Here is a 17,470-nt window from a genome sequence, read left to right on the forward strand (position 1 = left end):
AAAGTAATGTTTTGACAACGAATGCTCTATCGAACTGTTACAAGCGATGAAACATGAGTCCGTCATTTCACTCCGGAATTAAAATGTGCATCAAAGCAGTGAAATTATGCAGACACAGTTCCAAAAAATTTTGAACAATTACTTTTGTAGGCAAGATTATGACCCCAGGTTTTGGGATATAAATGACATCATTCACATTGATTTTCTACCCTGTGGAGACAATATTAACAGTAAGTACTACTGCAAAGTTCTTCAAGATGTGACCAATGCTCTCAAGAAAAAACGGCCAGGTACGATCATTAAAGGCATTCTGCTTCTACAGGATAATGCATGAGTGCATACAGCCCACTGCATGATATGTATGCTACAAGATCCTTGGCTGGGAGTTATTGCCACCCCCCCTTTCCATACAGTTCAGTCCTCGCTTCCAGCGATATTTACTTGTTCAGATCCTTGAAATTTTTTCTTGGAGGCCAGTATTTCAACAGCAATGATGAGGTGGAGCAGTCAGTCCTATCTTGGTTTCAATATAATGGCAAATCTTTCTACACTGTGAATATCCAGGTACTAATGAAACTGTGAGATAAATGTAGCAGGGGATTACATAAAAAAATGAAAGTATTTTTTATTATCATAGTATATTAAAATTAATAGTTCCAGATTGACCTGATAGCCACTCGTACATTTATGATTCTGTAATTATAGAATAGAAATTATAGTCCTTTAATTTAATATTATACAGCAGGTTGCTAAAATCTAGAATAGATGCAAATGGTTAAGTTTTAGAATTCATACTTAAACAAATTGTATAGTCATCCGAATTAGAAACATTACGTATTCATCCACGATAATTTGAAGCTGACAATTCTTTTAAATTAAGGAGAGAAAACAGAGGCCTGATTTTATCTGATTTGATACCTTGCCTAATAATTAATCTTTGGATATCAGGATTATATACGAGACTCCTGAGTAGATCTAATATGACTGATGGAGTCAATGTAGCATTTGATCCAATTCCCATTTACTTATCTGGAAATCAAAAGTAAGGAAAAGGGGCAATATTGAAAAAAATTGATTGAGGTCAGTTTGCAGTCTTGCTTATTAGTTTGACAGTACGTTTTAAAATAATGATATAGTTCATCTCAAAAAATGTTTTCATGCCTTTGTTTGATAATTCATATAATAGGATATATTATATTCTGAAATCACTGAAATTGAATGCTTATCACCCGCATCTGTTAGAAAGTCTTTTTTAGAGATGACATTGACAGATATGTCAAATTTTCAGATGGGTTTGTATTCTGTTGTAAGGATTCAAAACATTATTGAATGCTGTAAAAATACTACCTATATACTTGTTTAAAGGAATAATATGTAAAGCACTAAATCATGTAGCCATTTCCAGTTTAATTATAGCAACTCTTAAACATCATTGGTTTAATCTGTGATGTGAAAAAAGTAGACTTGACTTTGAACATGCTTGAATACTTGTTTTCTTAAATAAAATTTCCAATAAGTGAAGAATTTTTTTTTGTCATTAAGAACCATAAAGAAGTTACAAAAATTAATTAGAAAATAAATAGTTTTTTTAAAGAACTGTTAAAAAATCAATAACAATTTGAGGTCTCTATTCAAGATCTAATTAATATTTTAATTCACGATAACTGGTATTCATCTCATCACTAATCGATGCACAATCACATAACTATACATGCAAAACACGCACCATTAATATACACATAATTTAAAATATAAATATACATACTGTAGTATTTGGAAGGTTATTCCTTTTTAGTATACGATGTAGCTCGCTTAAAGCAACCACCCATTTACTTTTCTCACTTTCAGTGTCAGCCAACATTAATGTATGATTATTCATACCGGCATTAATTACTGGGTCCATAAGAGAGGTTGTTATCTAACAGCAAACAAAATAAATAAAACAAAACTTTACACTACTATAAAATATAATTAAACAATTAAAACAGTATATTTAAATGAATAAATACTACACACAAACTGCTTTTTTACAAGCATATGAAGAATACAAAAACATAAGACTAACATGCACCAATGAAAATTACTAAATCTAAGACAAAAATAATATCTAATTAAGGAAACAAATCTATCAACTAAGCAGAATGTATTATCAAGTTAAGAATTTCTTAAATACTTAGTGAAATGGGAGATGAATAGTTAACTGGTTTTAATTAAAAGATACTATTTAATTTTTTCACGAATTACTTTTGTTTATATTTATGTCTAATACTTCCAAACAGCCATCAGCTTCATCAGAACTTAAAACATTTAATAACATATAATCTAAAATATTAAAGTTATAGAGAAGTACATTTATTATTTACTATTTCTTTAAATAGTATATAATGATATATTTAAATCTGTAACCTCAACCACAGATTTACTGAGAGATTTTGACTTGACAGATGCTCCATAATTAAATACCATAGAGAAAAGAATTTATTGTTACTGAAAGTTACAGGAAAAAATGCTAATAATCACCACCAAATTCAATTGTTCAGCCAAAGTAAAAATGATTATTACTTTTAGTTTCACAAGTTATTTTCCTAGATAATGTCTTATAAGTGATTTACAATGTTTGATTATTAAATATAGCTTCAATTTTTCCCCCGGTGTAAGTGGCAGTAATTTATTGCAGACTTGTATTTTTTCAATGATGGGTTTAAAACACTTCAAAAGTAATATGTAAAGTTCCATTATATTTCTGTTTTTTTAATTCATATACTGTAATTTTAAAATTAAAAAATTATTATAGTAGAAATAAACTGAATGATAATGTTTTATCAATCATGTTTTTATGCCAGCAATATTTTTATCATTCAGTTTGCATAATACAAATAAGGTAATAAGCATCAAAACCAGTAATTACACATCATGAATGTAAAAATCACCATTCAGGCATTTTAATATAGAAACTGCTGATGTATTACTTAGAATTGGGTCAGTTGATTACTAGAAGTTAGTTAAAAAAAAATCATAAGATAATTACCCTAAAAATACATGGTATATCCTTTTTTGTGGCATGTATCACATCTGAATCACGAACAGATGAAACACTAAATTCTTCATCTCTCATATCTAATACTTGTGATACGTACACAGAGGGAAGAGCATTTCTATCCGGTGAGATATCATAAAGAAACAATTTAAAATCACAAACAACAACAAACTGCCTGACCCATCCTTTCTTCACTCCACCAGTCTTTGGAACCTTAACATAACCTTCATATGCTGTGCCGATACCACGTGTTGGGTCAATACCTAATGGTCGTTTGGCTGGAAACAAAATGAAGATATAAAGATATGTTAGTTCATAAGACATCATTATACATCTATATTACACAAATAAATAAATCTTAATTTTATATAACATAAAATATATTTTAAAGTAGACAGTAACACTTTACATAAGACCCAAATGTTAGCTCTGAATTAGAAGGAAAGTACAAATTAAAAATGTAGTGTTTTTACAAAATCACAAAGCTATTTGACAGCATTAATGTACTACTACATTCTTTTCTGTTTTTTCTAATCAGCCAATCTCTCAAGCAATGAATCTATAAATTCAATAAAATACGTAATACAACCTATTATACATGTATATCGGCTAGTAAAATAAAAATATCTTGTGGTCATAGGCAAAACATTAAGCTATCCTGATTCCTGGGGCAGCACTTTGTGGGCTGTCAGTGTTTGATTATTAATATTTGAAACATAAGACTCCTTGTTAACCAATCCAAGGGTTTAACTAACCATCTCAGATATATATATGACAAATTTTAACATCATTTACTTACTTTATTGAATAAAAAAAATAAACTTTATTAAATTTAGTCAGTAAAAATATAAGTACTTTTCAATTTATAAATGTATTTTCCAATTTTACATTTTGGTGAGCTCAATGATTTTAATAATGGTTGCAGTGGTTTATATTATGTCCAAGACCACTGAAATATAGAAATACTGGAATGGGCACTAGCGTTAGAAATCCGTGTCAACAAAGATATCTGATTTAGATGTATACCTCTCTTTGTCTACAGTCCGTTCAAAAAGTTTGTGACGATCTCTCTCATCACAAATCACAAGTTATCTTTCATAATTCAAGTTATTGTAGAAAGTTTTTATAAAAACATTTATATGATACAATGATTAACTCAACATTTATTTAATGTTCATAAGCATTGAAATTTTTCTATTAATTAAATAGAATTATGAGATTTTATCACTTAATATTAACTTCTAAATAAGCAAAATCATGAACAATACAATTAAGTTTTATGGAATCACTTTCTGAAGGGACGGTACGTTAGGTACAATGCGCATGCGCTGCACTGTGCGACAATGAAAACTACAGCTCTAAATCTATCTGTCTCACGTTCGTTTTCCGCTCACGTTGGACATAGGCAGTGCCCATTCCAGTATTTCTATATTTCAGTGGTCAAGACTACTATTATGATCTCATATCAGATTGTAACTAACTACACATGATATAATTTCAAATATGTATTTTTATGAACAAAGTTTATTTTCTCTTAGTTGCATTATCACTTGCAAAAATATCATTGTGGATGTCAATATGTCTCTTGTGGCACTTTATTATTCTTCATTTTTTGATTTGCATAACTATACAGTACATTGATTTTAACATGTCTTGGTTGTGATTTTATTAGATATAGTACTAGAGGCATTAAAAAAACTGGAAAAAATATCCAGTTGATTTTCAAGTTGGTGACACAATAGTCAAAAATTGGAAAAAGATTTTAGATATTTTATAACCTATAGTGTTAAAGTATCCTGAGACCTCTTAACATTCTCAGGGTTTTTTATCAATACTGCATATACTGCTGCATCCATTTAAAAAAGGAAAACATAAATTAGACTTTTTAAAAAGAAACTGAAATTTCACAGTAAATAAGGAAATTATACAAACTACAAAATTTGCACAGTATTTTAATGATTTTGAAACCTCAATAAATAATTTTAATATTTTTTATTAGATTGCTCAATAAATAATTTATAAAACTATAATTAAGGTACAATAATGCAAATTAATTTTTTCCTTATCTGGTACTCCGATAGTAGCAATTATGACAGTTAGGGTTTACAGCATTAAGAAAATATGCCATTACATTGCAAACACTACTTAATTCTCATTAATAATAAACATCATAAATTGAAAATCTGTAATTAAAATGCTTTTTTAATCTGGTTAATTAAAAAAAAACTGTACCATCAAAAACCTACAAACACAATTAACTAACATGATGTTATAGATTTTTATGTCCCAGACATGAATATGGTATACAGGAAGAGAGCCACCTCCACCAAACAGATACTAAGACACAGAAACTACAGATTCTCACATCCTCAGTATTCTAATGCAATGGGAGTCATAAAACCCTACAGCAAAAAGACAAGACACCACCGAAGAAGAAGAGATCAGTTCAATTAAGACAGTTCAAATGTTTAAAAATGATTTATGTTACATTACTTCTGTTTGTATTACAGTTCAGAATGTTTGCCTTGAATGTTCATTCTGCAACATACAAAAGATTGTTCAAGAGTTATAATTGTAATTTTTATTTATATAGTGAAAAATCTACAGAATTTGTGGCAGTGACTGGAAGTTGTACAATGATACTTGAGAGAACATTTTAAATCAAAGGTACATTTTAATGCCTTTAAAAAAAGTAAATTAATTCATTTAAAAGTAAATATAAATTCATTCTCTTTTATAATTTTAATTGTAATTACACAAATTTTACAATTAAAAAATTCATATTTAAAAAATATTACATTCATTATTTATTAGTACATTTTTTTAGTACTTAATTTAAGTAGTAAATTAAATTCAGATTTTACTTTTATTTTTGAATGAAACTATTTTTTTTTGTTTTTTACATTTTAAACACATCCTGATTAGTAAAGTGATTTTTCCACTTATCTACAATTCAAAAGTTTTAATCTATTTTTCAATAATGCATTTTGAATAAATTGTATTTTTTTGTCTAGTTCAATTTTTAAAGCAGCCTTTTTTTAGATTTAAAAAATAAATGTAACACTCCTTTTAACCAAAACTTTTCAATCAAATAATAGTAATAATTCTTTTGACTTTTTTCCACTAGAAATTTCAAACTACTATCTAAAAATTTGCAGAAATTAAATTTAAATGTATTATTAATTTACCAATTTAGTTAACTTCTGTATTTAATAATTAACCCTTGTTTTGCATTTTTTAAATTTTTCCATGATTTTTTTCAATAAATTACACTTTTTTAAATCTTTATAATTAATTGTATTTTATAGATTGTATTGTAATAGAATCATCTGCTCTTCAAATACTTTGTTTTGATACTTCACCTCTCAGAAGAAAATTACATCTCTCACTACCATTATGCTTTCTATAAAATATCAGATATTTGGTCACTAATGTAGTTGAAATAACTGTCATATATTGAATATTTTATGAAAACCGATGCACCAGTTCTGGAGTTACAACAAAGATAAATAAATAAAATATCACTACATAAATACACCTCTCCTGATGCATCAGTAAACAAATACACAGAAAAATCTTTAAAAGAAAGTTTCTGATTTTTCTTAAACTAATTTACTTACTTTGATCTGGAGGTACAGGACAGACCGTTGGTACTTTATCACAACATGAAGTATGACATGCAAACCCACATACATCACAAACAACACCCTGCCTTGTAAGACCAACCATCAATGATGTGCAGTGGTTACATTTAGTCGGTGATGAAAAAGTTCTAACGAGAAACTGATGGCTCTTTGGTTTTGGAGGAAGATGGTGGTGACCACTGTGCATGGTGGGCATCATGTGGCTTCTTCCATGTAAATCCAAAGACCCTGGCTCCTGCCCTAGTGCCTGCAAATTACATGCACAAATTTAAATTAATTCCAAACATACTTTTATTGAGGATGATTACAAATACTATTTTTTAAAACAATAAAGTACACAATTACTGTAAAGGAAATCGTAAGTGGGGGAATAACAAGTACTCATCAGTTAAAATTAAATAATACAATTTAAATCAGTTAAAAGAATTCAACTGTAAAAAGATAAAAAAAAGAACCGAATAAGAACTGTAAAAGATCTTACAAAAGATCAAAATAAAAAAACTTCTATAAGAGATACAAGATAAAATAAAGTTCAAGCCACTGACCAACACGCATGTTGTAGACTCATGGAGACACAGCTTTGAAGAATTCTGTATTACCTCATGTGGTCTAACAATAGGAGGTATGATACTTATGGAAATCATTCAAAGAATAAGATGCAAATTAAATAAACTTATTTAGCCACTCACTTCAGGAATTTTTACAAATTAGAAAATTCTTGAACACATACCTTAGAGACTCTCAAAATACATAATTTCTACCAGTTTGAGAAGCTGGAATATCTTTCAAGAATATGAAAAATGGAAGCCAAAAGCATATATATTCTGACAAATGGACAGTTAAGGATGTAAATTTAAACACATAGACGGTATTCTTAGATTAGTTATGCTAGGACAAATATTTAAAATTAACTTGGGTATTATGTTGGAAAGTAAGTAAATAAATTCATTAGATTATTTACCTGGAAGTAATAGAAATTTAATTTTCAATTGTTTATTTCAACTATACTCTGTTCATGAAATTGCCTTCATAATAATGTTTGCTGAAATCCATACTCTAATGCTACTCATGAAGGGAAACTCCACAACCAGCCAAACGAGAAAAACCTCATTTAACTTAAATGAATTAATTAATCATATAAATATAAAACCAATAAAATATGATTAATATCTGACTAACTTTTCTCCCTTAATCATACCTAATCCATCTTACCTAGTGCTATAATTTTTTTTTGTGTGTTTAAATGATAGATTAATAATTAATTACCAACCCAAGACAATAATTTTAAATAATTATACAACAACCTTTGAAGGATTAGAGTGCCAGCTTAAATTATTTCAGGAAGTTCAAGAAGTAATGTATTTGTTCAAATAACAAAGTCTAATTTCTTGTTTTCTGAATGTAAAATACAGGTTTACTGCTATAAATGTCCCAAATGCTCTAATTTTGATATAACTCATTAATTTCTGTACTTGCCAATAGATCTTTCCCACAGACATTCCTTTACAATTTTTAAAATAATCCATATTCATTCATTAGATGCTCCCAGATCATTAAATTGTTTTCCGCCTCACAAATGATACATCTAGAAGTAGGATGTATATTTATTCAGTGCAGATGGGCCCCAAGACAGTCATGGCCAGTTATCCTGAACATGACCACACTCTAGGACTGTCAGGTATAATAACTTCATTTTCTACTGGTGATGACCATCTTTTATTTTTACTTCATGACAAGAGGTATTGTTGATTAAAACTCTTAATTGTTAATAAAGAGCTTTGATGAATGATAAGATAAACAGAGATGGCAGTTGAAGCAAGATTTTTACGCCTTTTTTTTGTCAAGAGATCGGCCTGTTCATTTCCATATACACATACATGGGATGGAAGCCACTGAAAAATCACATTCTTTCCTGCAACTTATAGCAGTATAATCGAGGTCTGTACATGTAAGATCTTTAAAAAAAGTGATAGTTAGAACAGCAGCTTTTGAGTTGCAAAGAAAGACAGCCTATCAAAAATATGTATTCGTATAAAGAGTTGTCAGAGGACAATATTGATCGCCGCAACCTCACCATCAAAGTTTGAATAGTACTTCCCAATTGAATGGCAAAAACAGAAGAACTAACAGTATACTACAGGACCAGTACTACTCTCTTGGTCAGGGTATGAGCCATCAGTGAACACTCATAGTCATTCATTTTTGGGTTACAGTGTTTCCACATTTTCCATGGAAATTTTCTGCTAGACAATGGGGTTAAGGTCTTGCTTCCTGATCTCCAGCTTCTGTAGTTCAAATGTAGCTGATACATGGTGCAAGTTTAGGGGGCATAATGGTAGAAATAGAAGTTCTGTTTGTGCTGGTAGACAGAGCATTTCTCTTAATTCTGTGACATACTGGAAGAAACCTTATTGTGTTTTCAAGTAACAATTTTCTGCCTGATAACTTTGCCAGAAACTGATGAGAGGCAATTGAATAAGTTTTTATATTTTAATATAGTAGTTGCTGCCCCTTAGAACTACAGGAGTGTTTTTAGAAGTGACCAAAAGAGCTGGAATAAGATGATGTTAACAGCTCCTGTAATGAGTGCTTTATGGCCTAATAGTGAACTAGTTCTAGACCAAATGTGTCAGCAGTTATAAGGGTTTTGATAACATATAAGATCATTAGTTTTAAATAATTCCTAAAGGTGTCATTTAGAAAAGACAGTGAGCTATCCAATTTTTTACCAGCTAAGAGTTTGAGTAAACTTAGCTTATCCTTTACTTTGCTGGTGACCCATTCAATATGATTCTTCCATGTCATCTTCCTGTTGAGATACAGACTCAAATATTTGGGGTTATCACTTGATGTTTACAGTTCCATATTTCAGGGTGATTTCTGGCACAGAATGAGTCAATGAGAAGATATGATAAAATGTTTTTTCTACGCTCACGGTCATACGTTTTTTAACAGCCCAGTTGCAAAATGCTTGCATTGCCTCATTTACCTTTGAAGATAATTTATTCATCATGTTTTAGCAGGGAAGCCCATATGACTAAGTTGTCTGCATATATTGTTTATATACCTCCTATGTTTTTAAATTCTTGTGACAAGTCATTTATAATTATTTTGAACTAGTTGGGCTTAGCACAGTTCCTGTGGTACTCCAAGTTTCTACTGCCTGTATCTTGAAGTCACTTCAATTGATCCTAGTAGCACAAAAGCACTGATTAATAAAAAGAATATATCTGTTGTAGCATCTTCCCCTTAATCCCCAAGTAAACGTAACTTGTACAATAGCTTCAACCTTCATACAGAATTATAAGCACTTTTAAAATACAAACACTACCATTACAGTTTCCTTTCTGTCCATCACATCTTTAACCTCTTGACTATGACGGAGCAGCTGCTGAGTGATATAACAATGCTTACGAAAGCCAGCTTGCTCCTCGAAGAAGATGTTATTAGATTCTAAAAGATAAGTATGCTTGTTGCTAACCATTTGTTCCATAAGTTTAGTCATTATACTAATCAGTGAAATTGGTGATAGTTTGGTAGAGAATCTGGAGATTTCGTAGGTTTTAGAATGGGTACAATAATTGCTTTTCTCCAGGAAGCTGATACTCCTTCATTCCAGATTCGATTGAAAAGGCAGACTATTGTTTCCTGGGCAACAGGGCCAAGTTGTGTTAAAAATTCTGTTATTTTGTCTCGGCCAGCACTTTTCCTATTTTTTAAGTAACTCAATTGTAGTGTAATTTGTACAATATGAAACTGGCATTGAATTAGGATTGCTACATCACCTGATGCAGATCTCAGCTGTCTATTAAAATACTTTCCTTGTGTTTTGGTATCTCTAGATATACAGAGAGAAGTCGAAAAGAGATTGTTTAAAGCATTTGCTAAGCCTAAATCCTCATAGAAAATTTTCTGAAGAGACTGCAATGAGGGTGTCAATTATCCATCGCTTTAATAAATCTGTACACCTTACTAGGCTGTTTTATAAGAAATATTACTTAAAAAGTTAGCATTTAACACTTCTCTTTTCATAACAGTTGCCTTTCGCCTACATTTCTTTACAGCATCTGGATTCTTAGCTCCCTACATTGCTTTTTTCAGATCATTTGTCCAAAATGGTGTGTAATTATATACACTTCCTCTTGGGATATTATGTTTATCAGCTCATAATATAATTTCACAAATTTTTGTTGTATTTTCATCAGGAGATAATTTTTGTAATCTTCCCAGTTAGCTCTTCAGAAATTCTAACAATACTTTACATTACTATATTATTTAAAGACTTGTTCAGGTTTCTTTATGACCATATAGGTTTATTATTAATACTATGAAATTCACTTTTTAGTAGCTACTCACATTTCAGTACTACTTTTCAAATAACGTTTTTAATGACAAGCTATTCATGCTCAAATACAAATGTCAAGTATACAAGATATCTCTGAAGATTTTAACTGTAAATAATTCTTTACTGGAATGTATGTTAATTATGGTTTATGAATGGCCATTCTAACTGGCTAACGTATCATTAGCATTTTAAGTTCCTGTATTGTATTTTGTTAGCTCATTTTTTATTGTTTAATTAAGTTAACATAATTTGTAAGTTATAAATAAATAATACTAGACAAAGAATTAAATCATATCATAGTCACATACTGCAACATCATATCTAATACTGAAGAGTGAGCCTTCATGAACTGTGCAGGTCAAAACATATAGCTGAAAACACAGCTGTGTTGTTTGTATTAAGCACTGAATTTAGGAATGAATTAATTTTGTTCAGTCTTATTGCCATCTTAAGTTTGCTAACAGTGCAGTGTCATAATGCCTCAAAATTGTGTAAATGATGTGGATGCCTTTTGTTATGTATGTGGTGAGTTTACTGTAAAATCAAATATAAAAAACATTACACTCTTAATTAAAAAAGGATATCATTTGTAATTTCAGTGTAAAATTAGTGATCAGGATAAGACGTGGGCTCCTCATATAGTATGGATTAATTGTTCTGTATATTTAAAAGGATGGCTGAAAGGTAAATGGAAGGCTTTGCCATCTGGTGTACCTATGGTTTGGTATGAACCAAAGGATCATGTAACCAATTGTTACTTTTGTTTAACAAGTGTGTCTGAAATTTCTAAAAAATCTAAACATATTGTAAAATATCCTTCATTACAATCTGTAATCAGGCGTGTACCTCACAGTGAAATTATTCCAGTTCCTGAGCCACCGTGAATGTATGTTTCGAAAGCAGCGATGAAGAATCAGGCAGTACTGAAGAAGACAATAATGATTTTGATTTTGAATTATCTTCCAATAAGCCGCATCTTATATTACAAGGTGAATTAAATGAATTGGTTAGGGATTTAAATTTATCAAAAAATCAAGCTCAACTGTTAGGATCAAGACTGCAAGGTTGCAATTTACTTCAAAAAATACAAAAATTTCGGACTTTCGAAGTCAACAAAAAGAACTTTCTCAGTACTTTATTGATGAAAATAATTTGGTTTATTGCACAAATTTTGATGAGCTTATGTTGCACTTAGAACAAAGTTCATAAATATGAGGACTGGCGCTTTTTCATAGATTTGTCCAAGTATTGTTTAAAAGTAGTTCTACTACACAACGGTAACAAATATTCCTCGATAACAAACGTTTACAGTATTAATTTGAAAGAGACATACAATGTAATGAAAGACGTTGTTGAAAAAATAGATTATAAAAAATATAGCTGAAACATATGTGGTGATTTGAAAGTTATAGCTACTTTGTTAGGCGTGCAGTTAGGCTATACTAAGAACACGTGTTTTCTTTGCGAATGGGACAGGCGAGCTAGGGATAAGCATTATGTTACAAAGAGTGGAAGAAATGAGACAACTTAACTCCAAATGAGAAAAATATTATTCATGAGCCCTTAGTTGAACCCAAAAAAAATATTTTTACCCCTCTCCTTATCAAGCTGGGACTAATAAAAAATTTTGTAAAAGCAATGAAGAAGGATTGTCCTGAATTTTTATACATCAGGCAGAAATTTCCAAATGTCAGTGAAGGAAAAATTAAAGAAGGCATATTTGCTGGTCCTCAAATAAGAGTTGGTCAAAGGTGTTGTATTTAATTCAATATTAAATAATGTAGAAATTGCAGCTTGGGCTTCATTTGAAGACGTTTGTAAAAATTTTCTCAGCAAACAAAAATCCAACAATTACCACGATACCGTTAATCAACTTCTTACTTCATACAGAGCTATGGGATGTGATATGTCTTTGAAAATACATTTCCTCTACTCATATGTGGATTTTTTCCGGACAACCTCGGAGACGAAAGTGACGAACACGGTGAACGTTTCCACCAAAACATTTCTATGATGGAAAGCCGCTGTAAAAGGAAATGTAATACTAACATGCTAGCCAATTATTATTGGACATTAATTCGGGATCTGCCTTAGGCTATTTATAAAAGAAACGCATCAGCGAAATCATTCTAACACAGGTATGGCCATGCAAAATTATAAATTTTACAGATTTTAACTATAATTTCCCTTAATTTTTTTAAAGCGTAATTTATTTATAACTAAGGACAATAGATCCTTACATTTACAGATCTGTAATGTATGCAAAAAAACAATTCATGAAATAGTACCACACTTAGAGAAATATTACAATTTCTTTTTGTCTATCAGTGTAATTACCAAGAATCAATCTTTTTTTTTATTTTACAGATACAAAAAAAAAAACATCAAATGTAGTCACAAGCTCAAAATATATTATTTTTAATATGGTTTACAATTTTTATGTTAGCCTGAAGATTCACTGCACTATTTAGAATACTTCCATCACTTTAAAGTAAGAGATTGCTTACAGATTGGTATTTAAATAAATTATTCAAATAATTTATTAAATTCAGTGGCTAAAAATATGAATAAAATTCAAAACAACATAAATTTTGTTAAATATAACTGTTACTGTATGTTTTTTCTTACTATAAATTTTAAGTAGCACAATAATTATTTTCTATACCCAACAACATGCACTGTAACTGCACTCAGTGCTGTCTAACTTTAGTAATCAATAGGAACTTGTTAATTTAACAATTCAGATGCTGATATACATATTAATAATTCAGGTACTATATAACCCTTTCCTCACAGCCTTCAATTTCCAGAATGCTACTCCCTGAGAAGTTCTTTAGTAGCAGAAATAAGATTTTAAGAAATCATCAGGTTGACTGTCTTAACCAGAAATTGATAACAATTGTTAATATGAAATCATAATGAACGGGTGAGGTGTAAAAAAGTAGATGAATACTGATTGGGAACAATATGGAAACATGTTTTCTCTTCTTAATTGGCTCTGCAAGTTTAAAAACTTGCAGATGATAACACTTCATTATGACATAAAAATGGGAATATCATCTAAAAACTTGGTCCTCCTTCTTCATCTTATCATCCTTCCTCCACTAGTTTAAATACAACTTAAACTTATTTTTTTTATTGATAGTGGCGGTAATTCTATCCTTTTTTCCTTCTTGTTATTCATCTTATTCTAGAAACTTTTCATTACCTATCTACCATACTTCTTAAACTTAGCCTTCCTCTACAACTAAATCGTAAAAGCACCTATCTGTTATTTTTATTTACTAATAAATCCTAGAATTGTATCCTATAGCGTAAATTAAAAATATTAAATGCTAATAGTTGTTCTTATTCTTTACCCAAATATTTTGAGCTATTTTCTTTTTTAAGGATTAATTAAACTCACAAAAATGTAAATTAAAAGGTTTTTGTCTTTTAATAATGGAATAACACATTCGATTAACTAGGTAACAGAGCAGGTCTCAGCTCAGACATGAAAGTCTAAAAGAATTTCTGTGGATTTCTCATAATTCTCAGCCCACATAGGTCAACTATACGCAAAAGTAAAAATCCATAACACAAATTCTCCAGAAAAATGTAACCATTTTTATCCAATTTTAATAAAATAAACAATTACTGAATAAGAAATACATTCTGAAGGTGACAAATTAATGAAAACTGCCACTACCAAGGTAAATATTACACATTAAATTAATTGTACTGATATTTTATAAGGAATAAAAAGGCCTGACTCTACAAGGTAAGTATTTTATCAATTAGTGTAATTATCTACGTCAATATACAGGCCAGCTACTTGACCAGATAACATCAAAGGAGACATTGGGGTCATTCCATCTCAATTCAAGGATAAAAAAAATTTTTCTCAATCACCATCTCATATTTTGATTAAACTTAGCTTATTTGCTCTACCTATAAAGGTAAGTAACCACACTAAATTTCAACTCTCTATCTCACTTTGTTATCATATTATGGCCATTCAAAGTTTTGAGGTTTTTCACATTTTGCTAGTTGGATGTCGCAAGACAAAAAGTGTCTGTATATATAAAATAATTTTTCATTTGTTTATTTTTCATCCAATCACTGTGAAATTTTCATGCTTATTTTTATAAATTTTGGAGATTCTAGAGAAAATATAACGTTCTTCTAAGTGTAATGATTCTGGCAGAAAAAAATCTTATTTTTGCATCTCTATTATTTTTAAAAACGAAAACATTATTTAGTGTTAAATCAATATCTCAAGAAGGAAAAGGGATAATCACAAAATTTTTTTCCCTAAATAATTCTTATGAAATGAGCTCTAACAAAAATAAATACAATTTTTGAGGTTTTCATTCCTTTGTATAGTTTTTTTTTAAAGTTAAATGTAAAAGTTTTTAAAATAATTCATTGAGCCATTGTAGGACCTATGTCAATTATAAAACTGCCACTTGCACTATTTTTAAAACATTAAGTAATTATTTGAAAACAATTCTTAATTGAGTTCAAAAATAAGAAAGCTGCAAGTACAAACAGGCCCAGCTTGCAAAGTGTACAGTCATGTTTGTTTGCTGCTGGAACTGTGCAAGTAGCAACAGGAGACACACATGTCTGGATAGGCATATGATCAGACAAGCTATTCTTTGCTTGCTTACTCAGTCTGTTACTTGTGCTTCCTAAGGAAACAGTATGCTGTACTGCTTACAATTTTATATATTAATTCTGTGTGCAAGTGTATAGCGGTTTTTGTGTGTTTTTCTTTACTTTTATGGATTATTAATACTAGTAAGCTGCAAGTAATTGAACCTTTTTTAGTAATATATTTGAGTAGCCTAATTTCAAAATCAGCCACATCCATTTCATTAAATTTTTCAGGACAGAAAAAAGCTGATAGCACTAACATTTTTATAGCTAAAATTCTAATTTATTCACTATAGAATAATTAAGCCACTCCTAATAAAAAATAAAAAATTTTATTTTAAATATTTACATTTAGCAAAAACTCAATTTTTTGTTTGGATGTGGCTGATTTTAAAACAGAATTTGGGATTTGGCTGGTTTTGAAACAAAAAAATAATTTCTGACTACAAAATAATTTACTTTTATTTAAAAAACATACATAACATTTATAATAAATATTTTACTACACACTTTCTAATAAATTTAAAAAGTAATAACAATTATTTTTTCAAACATTTACATTGTATTATTTCAGGATGTGGCTGACTTTGAAACACATCAAGTTGTTTCCTGGTGATATAGTTGATATAGAAGCACAAATCTTATTTTATTGCATATATTGTGTGACTAACTTTAGTCATATATATTAAAATGTCAATATTGAAAATGTTTGGAAGTGGCTGATTTTGAAACTAGGCTACTCATTTTAATAGAATTATGCAATAACCATTAAAGGATATTTGCTTCAACATTTGTATTAAATTACAGGGTATAAGAAATTTGAACTAGCCATTTAATTTTAATTTGAAATGGAAGATAAGTGCAGCATAGGGATAACAACACAGACAGAATGTCATTAAACAAGTTGTTACCCAAAAAGCAATAGAAAATTCAAGTGAATCGTCTGAGGAAGTACTTAATATACTTAAGCTAAGAACTGAAGTTCAAAATCTTATTACAGTTTGCCTTCACCATAAGAATTTATTTTTAAAATAGTATGAATTCCTACAAAAAACTTGTGATCCTTACAAAAGGCACAAGAAACCTATTCAAAAAATGTTAAGAATGGTAAGTTTATAACAGAGCAGGTTATATGCCAAACAAGGGCTTAAAATAAAACCAGGAGAAAAATTATGTTCCCGTTGTTGTAAAATGCTATTTACAACTCCAGCTAATCGTGGTAGCGAAGTAGAAAACTTACAGCTAAATGATGACAGTGATGTTGAAGTTAATGAGTTACAAAAAGAAGAGGCTATTGATTCTTTAAATGCTTCTCTAACAGATGTGGGGTGTTCACCTTTAAAGTTATAAGCACTTAATGAGGGATATAAAATAAGGTATGTACAACAGAAACTAGAAAAATTACAACAAAAAGTGAAAAAGGAAATTGAAATTGTTCTTGATGTTGAAATACCACAAGAAGGAACCAGATTAGAAAAAAACAATAATGGAACAAAAAGCTACTAGTATGAGCTTACTAGTAGAAAACATAAAAAAATGACTACTATCTCAACTGAATCAAAGAAGAAAGTTCAGCTATTAACAATCCCAGCATTTCTGAACTGGTCAAGAAAAAAAATTAGATACTTTTCAAGTTTTTGATTACTCTGTTTGGCAAGCCCATCTATTCAAAGAAAAAGGTTTTCTTGCTGAACCTGAACCAAAAAGAGGTAAGAAACTAAAGCCTGAGGTCAAAACGTCGGTTATAAATTTTTATCAAAGTAATGAACAGTCAAGGGTCTTACAATGAAAAACGTAAGTTTAGGG

The 17,470-nt window shown here is 29.9% G+C and overlaps 1 protein-coding gene across 4 annotated transcripts in view; it reads right to left on the reverse strand.

Annotated features, from left to right (window-relative positions):
* Positions 1 to 17,470, reverse strand: part of gek (serine/threonine-protein kinase gek) — a 215,917-nt gene that overhangs the window by 34,332 nt on the left and 164,115 nt on the right. For all 4 annotated transcript variants that reach the window (XM_075356769.1, XM_075356771.1, XM_075356770.1 and 1 more), the window contains 3 exons: positions 6,658 to 6,928; positions 3,029 to 3,315; positions 1,766 to 1,918 (listed from right to left, as the gene is read on the reverse strand). In XM_075356769.1, the coding sequence (XP_075212884.1) occupies positions 1,766 to 1,918; positions 3,029 to 3,315; positions 6,658 to 6,928 (711 nt within the window). The remainder of the gene's footprint in view (positions 1 to 1,765; positions 1,919 to 3,028; positions 3,316 to 6,657; positions 6,929 to 17,470) is intronic.

This window comes from Lycorma delicatula, chromosome 2 (assembly GCF_047948215.1).
Source record: "Lycorma delicatula isolate Av1 chromosome 2, ASM4794821v1, whole genome shotgun sequence".
In the NCBI taxonomy this organism is placed as follows: Eukaryota; Metazoa; Arthropoda; class Insecta; order Hemiptera; family Fulgoridae; genus Lycorma; species Lycorma delicatula.